The 8,490-nt window shown below is 42.4% G+C and overlaps 1 protein-coding gene across 1 annotated transcript in view; it reads left to right on the forward strand.

The window, feature by feature from the left end:
* The window catches only part of LOC140428892 (uncharacterized), a 130,427-nt gene extending 122,260 nt beyond the window's left edge, over positions 1-8,167 (forward strand). The window contains exons 6-7 of the mRNA XM_072515539.1: positions 7,599-7,729; positions 8,159-8,167. Of these exons, the coding sequence (XP_072371640.1) occupies positions 7,599-7,729; positions 8,159-8,167 (140 nt within the window). The remainder of the gene's footprint in view (positions 1-7,598; positions 7,730-8,158) is intronic.
* The last annotated feature ends 323 nt before the right edge of the window (positions 8,168-8,490 follow it).

Below are 8,490 nucleotides of genomic sequence, written 5' to 3' on the forward strand. Positions count from 1 at the left end.
GGAATAATATGATCAGAGATAGTCAGCATGGCTTTGTGAAGGGTAGGTCATGCCTCACAAACCTTATCGAGTTCTTTGAGAAGGTGACTGAACAGGTAGACGAGGGTAGAGCAGTTGATGTGGTGTATATGGATTTCAGCAAAGCGTTTGATAAGGTTCCCCACGGTAGGCTATTGCAGAAAATACGGAGGCTGGGGATTGAGGGTGATTTAGAGATGTGGATCAGAAATTGGCTAGCTGAAAGAAGACAGAGTGTGGTGGTTGATGGGAAATGTTCAGAATGGAGTTCAGTTACAAGTGGAGTACCACAAGGATCTGTTCTGGGGCCGTTGCTGTTTGTCATTTTTATCAATGACCTAGAGGAAGGCGCAGAGGGGTGGATGAGTAAATTTGCAGACGATACTAAAGTCGGTGGTGTTGTCGATAGTGTGGAAGGATGTACCTCTGCCCTCTGTCCTATATGTATTACCCCTCAGTTTAAGGCTATGTCCCCTCGTGCTAGCCATTTCCATCCGCGGGAGAAGGCTCTCACTGTCCACCCTATCTAACCCTCTGATCATTTTGTATGCCTCTATTAAGTCTCCTCTTAACCTTCTCTCTAACGAAAACAACCTCAAGTCCATCAGCCTTTCATCATAAGATTTTCCCTCCATACCAGGCAACATCCTGGTAAATCTCCTCTGCACCCGTTCCAAAGCTTCCACGTCCTTCTTATAATGAGGTGACCAGAACTGTACGCAATACTCCAAATGCGGCCGTACCAGAGTTCTGTACAGCTGCAACATGACCTTATGACTCCGGAACTCAATCCTTCTACCAATAAAGGCCAATACACCATAGGCCTTCTTCATAACCCTATCAACCTGGGTGGCAACTTTCAGGGATCTATGTACATGGACACCGAGATCCCTCTGCTCATCCACACTTCCAAGAATTTTACCATTAGCCAAATATTCCGCATTCCTGTTATTCCTTCCAAAGTGAATCACCTCACACTTCTCTACATTAAACTCCATTTGCCACCTTTCAGCCCAGCTCTGCAGCTTATCTATGTCCCTCTGTAAACTGCAACATCCTTCTGCACTGTCGACAACACCACCGACTTTAGTGTCGTCTGCAAATTTACTCACCCACCCTTCTGCGCCCTCCTCTAGGTCAAAAATGACAAACAGCAACGGCCCCAAAACAGATCCTTGTGGTACGCCACTTGTGACTGAACTCCATTCTGAACATTTCCCATCAACCACCACCCTCTGTGTTCTTACAGCTAGCCAATTTCTGATCCACATCTCTAAATCACCCTCAATCCCCAGCCTCCGTATTTTCTGCAATAGCCTACCGTGGGGAACCTTATCAAACGCTTTACTGAAATCCATATACACCACATCAACTGCTCTACCCTCGTCTACCTGTTCAGTCACCTTCTCAAAGAACTCGATAAGGTTTGTCATGGAGTTCACCTGACCCACGACTATTAATTGATTTTGGCTTTAAAACAAAACAATATTTATTCTGTGAACCCAGTTAACATTTTATAAACACACAGTAAACATCTTATCAACCACCAACACATCTAACCCCACAGATACAATGCTCTATAGGTAACCCTTAATACCTTTCCTAGCAACATCCATAAGTTAAACCTTTTTTACAAAGACAGCCAGTTTAAATTCTCTACATAAACAGGTATGACTTTGAAATCATCAAGTGATCTGGAGGCATTCTTTAGTGAGAGAGATATACAGCTTTTTGTTTGAATGTAGCTCTCCAACTCTGAAAACAAAACCAAAAACAGAGCCACAAAGCAGCTTTTCAGCTCAAAACGAAAGTGAATGACAGAAAGACAGCCCAGCTCCACCCACACACTGACATCACTGCAGCTATTTGATAAACACCCATTTCATAAAGGTACACCTAACACCTCCCCCCAAGAAAAAAAATAAACCATCAACTTCAAGATGGTTTCATTTTTTACCTTTTCACTTTCCTTTAAGACATACTGACAGTAAAATACTTTTTGTTTCACAAAACACGCAAACAGGTATAATAACATAGTCCATTTTAGTTCTTCTTCCTCCAACCGGAATACCTCTTGATTGACAGTCTCTTTGGACAAGGAGGTCTCTGCACGATCCATCCATTTCTCTACGCCAATGCATTTCTCTTTAAAGTCAGATACTTTAGTTCAATCCGATCACAGAGCCCTTTGTAATTCTCCAAGAGCCCCTTGTAATTCTCCAACACAGGAGAATTGGTTAAGACAGCCTTCAGGCAGTCAAATGCCTGTTGACTCTCCGCTGTCCACAGAAACCTGCGATGTTTCTTCAGCAAGTCCGTCAGTGGAGCATCCACGCTGCAAAGATTTGGCATAAATTTTCGATATAATCCATTCATGCCAAGAAATCATAGAACATAGAAAAATACAGCACAGAACAGGCCCTTCGGCCCAAGATGTTATGCCGAACTTTTGTCCTAGATTAAGAACAAATTAATCTACACCCCATCATTCTACCGTAATCCATGTACCTATCCAATAGCCACTTGAAGGTCCCTAATGTTTCCGACTCAACCACTTCGTATTATTTCCCTTTGTGTCGAGGATATGGGAAATTCCCCAATAACTTTTCTTTTCACATACCGTGGGACCATTCGACCCTATCCGATTGTATGGCCAAGGAAAGTGACTTCGGCATTTCCAAATTCACTTTTGGCTAGGTTTACTATCAAACCCACCTCCTGAAATCGATCGAATAGCTCCATCAGATGCTTTAAATGTTCTTTCCATGTCTGGCTAAAAATTACCAGATCGTCGATGTGTACCGCACAATTGGGTAATCCTGAAACAACTTTGTTAGTTAACCGGTGAAATGTGGCTGGGGTGTTTTTCATGCCAAGTGGCGTAACTTTGAATTGGTACATACCATCTGGAGTCACAAAAGCTGAAATAACCTTTGTCCTTTCAGATAAAGGTACCTACCAGTAACCTTTAGTTTGGAAAAAGAAGCTGATTGTCCCACTTTCTCAATGCAATCCTCCAGGCGTCAGATTGGATAATAGTCCGTTCTTGTAACTGCATTAACCTTTCTATAGTCCACACACAACCGTTGGGTACCGTCCAGTTCAAGTACCATCACTATGGCGAGCATGCCCATGTGATATCAATAACTCTTTCAGGTCAGTTCGTTTTTCCTCTGGAAGGCAACTCAACAATTGATCCCAATTTTTAAGAACATCCTCATTTTCCAATTTAATTTGAGGAATGTCAAATTCAAAGTCATCTGGATTTGGTTCTTCACTTTGAGTTAGAATCATTAAAACCTCCTTCTTTTGCTCTCCTTCCCTTTCAAAGTATCTTTTAAGCATATTCACATGACACACTCAGTGAGTTTTCCTTCTATCTGGCGTTCTTACCACATAATTCACCTCACTTAATTTCCTTTCAATTTGATAAGGTCCACAAAACCTTGCTTTTAAAGGTTCACCTACCACTGGTAACAATACTAAAACTTTATCTCCACTGGCAAACTTACAAACTTTTGCTTTCTTGTCCGATATCCATTTTATCACATGTTGTGCAACCTTTAAATGTTGTCTAGCCAATTCTCCTGCTCTATTTAATCGTTCCCTAAAATTTGACAAGTAATCCAATAATGTAAGTTCTGACAGCTCACTCACCAATTTTTCCTTAATCAATTATGACCAAAAATTAGTTCAAAACAACTGAGTTTGGTTGACTCATTTGGTGCATCCCTAATTGCAAACAGTACGAATGGAATTCCTTTATCCCAATCCTCTGGATAATCTTGACAATAAGCCCTCAACATTGTCTGTAATATCTGATGCCACCTTTCTAACGCTCGCTGAAATTCTGGATGGGCGCAGTTGATTTAAATTGTTTTATTCCTAAGCTATCCTTAACTTCGTTGAATAACTTTGAGGTAAAATTTGATACTTGATTTTAGGAAGCAGTCCTACACAATCAATTAAGACCCTTGTAAAGGTTCCTCAAATGCTGGAATGGTATTAAGGGTGCTGGTTTTATCACTGCTTGAGGTTTCCCTATCACTTGACATGTGTGACATGATCAACAAAATTTAACTACAACTTTATGTGGTCCAGGCCAATAAAAATGTTTTTGAATTTTAGCTTGAGTTTTCCTGACTCCTGAATGGCCTCCCACTGGTACCTCATGTGCTACTTGCAACACCTCATTTCTATACCCTACCGGCAATACCACTTGATGAATTTCTGCCCACTTTCATTCCGCCTGCAGATGTAAAGGTCTCCTTTTCCTCATGAAGACATCATTTTGTCAAGATGCCTTTTGAACTCTGTTAGTGTTTCCACAACCTCCCCTGGAAATGCATTCCAGATACTCACCACCCTCTGCGTAAAAAAACTGCCTTGCACATCTCCTCTAAACTTTGCCCCAAGGACCTTAAACCTATACCCACTGGGGACTGACCCCTCCACCCTGGGAAAGAGTGCCTGCCTATCCACTATATCCATGCCCCTCATAATCTTGTTGACCTCTATCAGATCACCCCTCAACCTCCGTCTTTCTCATGAAAACAGTCCGAATCTATTCAGCCTCTCCACATAGCTAATACCCTCCAGACCAGGGAACATCCTGGTAAACCTCCTCTGCACCCTCGCCAAAGCCTCCACATCCTTCTGGTAGTATAGCGACCAGAATTGTGCGCAATATTCCAAGTGTGGCCTTACCAAGGTTCTATACAACTGTAGCATGACTTGCCAGTTTTAATGCCCGATGCCCCAGCCAATGAAGGAAAGCATTCTGTATGTTTCTTGATTACCTTGTCCACTTGTGTTGCCACCTTCAAAGATCTGTGGATAAGCACGCCCAGATCTCTCTGCCATTTTATATTCCTAAGAGTGTTGTCATTTACGATATATTTCCCTTCTATCATAGACCTACCAAAATGCATTACCTCACATTTGTCCGGATTAAACTCCATTTACCATTTCTCTGCCTGCATCTCCAACCTATCTATGTCCTGTTGTATCTTCTGACAATCCTCAACACTATTTGCCACTCCACCAACCTTGGTGTCATCCGCAGATTTACTAATCAGACTGGCTACATTTCCTCCAATTCATTTACGGACACCACAAACCATGGAGGCCCCACCACAGACCCCTGTGGAACACCACTTGTCACAACCTTCCATTCAGAAAAACACCCTTCCATTGCAACCCTTTGCGTTCTGTGACTGAGCCAGTTCTGTATCCATCTTACCACCTCACCTCTGATCCCATGTGACTTCACCTTTTGTACCCATCTGCCATGAGGCACCTTTTCAAAGGCTATACTGAAGTCCATGTAAACAACATCCACTGCCTTCAATAATTTTTGTCACCTCCTCCAAAAACTCGATCAAGTTAGTGAGGCACGACCTCCCCTTCTCAAAACCATGCTGTTTATCGCTTATGAGTCCATTTGTTTCCAAATGGGTACGAATCCTGTCCCTGAGAATTCTCTCCAATAATTTACCTGCCACCGACGTGAGGCTCACCGGCCTATAGTTTCCAGAATTATCCCTGCTACCTTTCTTAAACAGCGGTACCACATTAGTTATTCTCCAGCCCTCTGGTATATCATCTGCAGCCAATGAGGATACAAAGATGTCATTCAAGGCCAAACAATTTCCTCCCTTGCTTCCGTCAATATTCCTGGGTAAATCACATCAGGCCCAGAGACTTATCTACCTTAATATCTTTTAAAAGACCCAATACCTCCTCTTTTTCGATGTTAACATGATCCAGACTGTCCACACACCCTACCGAAGAATCAGAATCATAGAATTTACAGTGCAGAAGGAGGCTATTTGGCCCATCAGATTAGATTTCAGATTGTTAAGATGATGTACAAAGAACAAAGAAATGTACAGCACAAGAACAGGCCATTCAGCCCTCCAAGCCCTTGCCGACCATGCTGCCCGACTAAACTACAATCTTCTACACTTCCTGAGTCCGTATCCCTCTATTCCCATCCTATTCATATATTTGTCAAGATGCCCCTTAAATGTCACTATCGTCTCTGCTTCCACCACCTCCTCCGGTAGCGAGTTCCAGGCACACACTACTCTCTGTGTAAAAAAACTTGCCTCGTACATCTACTCTAAACCTTGCCCCTCTCACCTTAAACCTATGCCCCCTAGTAATTGACCCCTCTACCCCGGGAAAAGCCTCTGACTATCCACTCTGTCTATGCCCCTCATAATTTTGTAGACCTCTATCAGGTCGCCCCTCAACCTCCTTCGTTCCAGTGAGAACAAACCGAGTTTATTCAACCGCTCCTCATAGCTAATGCCCTCCATACCAGGCAACATTCTGGTAAATCTCTTCTGCACCCTCTCTAAAGCCTCCACATCCTTCTGGTAGTGTGGCGACCAGAATTGAACACTATACTCCAAGTGTGTCCTAACTAAGGTTCTATACAGCTGCAACATGACTTGCCAATTCTTATACTCAGTGCCCCATGCCATATGCCTTCTTGACTACCTTCTCCACCTGTGTTGCCCCTTTCAGTGACCTGTGGACCTGTACTCCTAGATTTCCCTGACTTTCAATACTCTTGAGGGTTCTACCATTCACTGTATATTCCCTACCTGCATTAGACCTTCCAAAATGCATGTAATTAATGGAGAGGAGCTAAGGTATCAGGCATTTAGCAGAAAAGCAGTTTAGTTGAGTGTTAAATCGAGATGTGAGAGAAGTCAAGCATCTGCTCCCACTCCCGTTCAGTAAGATATGACTGTAGATAAATTGACAGAAACTGTGGCTGTATTTCTTCAGAAGTCGTTTAGAATTGTGTAATGGAAATGTGAGTTGAAACTAGCCGAAGCAGCTTCTGAAGAAATGCAGCCAAGGTTTCTGCATGCTTCTGAAAGGAATCAGGTATTTTCTTTAACATGGTTTTTAAAAGTACAGTATCCAGACATCTCTGTATAGCAGGTATTCCTGAGCGCTAACAGTGGATTGAGCGCTGAGATGGGTTTGCGTTTGAGTGGGAATAAAGATAGCAGTCAATTGACACTGCATTAACCAGCATTGTGCAAGGAGTAATTGTCCGCTACTTTTCTTGTCTGATGTTAAAGATATTGTAAAGCTGTTTTAGTAACAAAGTTAATTTAATATACCATATCCCTATTTTTCATTAAATCACTCCTGGAGGTATCCTTTCCTCACCGTATTGGGGGTTCTGTCAGGTACCCTAGACACTGTTAATAATAATAATAATAATAACAACCTTTTATTGTCACAAGTATGAAGTCACTGTGAAAACCCCCCAGGATGTCTGGCCTGGGATAGTAATAACTTTTATTTATGCCCTATAATGATTTGCAAGCAATTTGAGAACAATGAAAATGTAGTTATGAAATATTTGGTCACATTTGCTGAGTGAGATGGTAAAATTAGTGAGACAGGAGACTGTTTTAAATAAGTCATTATTGACAAATAAAATTCACAAATAGCACCATAACCATTATTTACAAAGCAGCAAAATAAGATATATTCTTCACTACAGTTAGACTCTTTATAATAATCGATTGATAACTTATATCACTTGTCAGATGCCGAGTTTGAGTCCCCAATCAATGATGATCATTCTTCTATCAAACAAGTCGACAACTGGGAGCTGAATGAGCCAAACATGGGAATTGTTTGTCAGCGATTTACTAACGAACTCAAGGTTAAATTCCAGGTAATGTTAAACATAACAATTATGCAGAATACTTTCATAGAATCATAGAATTTACAGTGCAGAAGGAGGCCATTTGGCCCATCGAGTCTGCACCGGCTCTTGGAAAGAGCACCCTCCCCAAGGTCAACACCTCCACCCTATCCCCATAACCCAGTAACCCCACCCAACACTAAGGGCAATTTTAGACACTAAGGGCAATTTACCACGGCCAATCCACCTAACCTGCACATCTTTGGACTGTGGGAGGAAACCGGAGCACCCGGAGGAAACCCACGCACACACGGGGAGAACATGCAGACTCCGCACAGACAGTGACCCAAGCCGGAATCGAACCTGGGACCCTGGAGCTGTGAAGCAATTGTGCTAACCACTATGCTACCATGCTGCCTCAGTTTGTGATTAAATTTTATCATTTTATTTTTTGCTCAGTCAATGTAAAATTGTAGTTTATATTCTTCAGGAATAATTACAAAATAATCAGATTGCAAATGGATAGCAGTAAATTGAAGGAGTTGGGTTGGGTTGGGTTGATCTTAGATTAGGATAAATGGTCGGCACAACATTGTGGGCCAAAGGACCTGTACTGTGCTGTACTGTTCTATGTTCTAAAGGTTGGAAGCTAAAGAGCAGGATCAGCAGAGTAGTATTCTCAGGATTGCTACCGGTGCGACGTGCAAGTGAGACAAGGAACAGAGAGCGAGTGCAGCTGAACACGTGGCTACAGGGTTGGTGCAGGAGGGAAGGCTTCAGATATGTGGATC

The sequence above is a fragment of the Scyliorhinus torazame genome, chromosome 8, assembly GCF_047496885.1.
Source record: "Scyliorhinus torazame isolate Kashiwa2021f chromosome 8, sScyTor2.1, whole genome shotgun sequence".
NCBI lineage: Eukaryota > Metazoa > Chordata > Chondrichthyes > Carcharhiniformes > Scyliorhinidae > Scyliorhinus > Scyliorhinus torazame.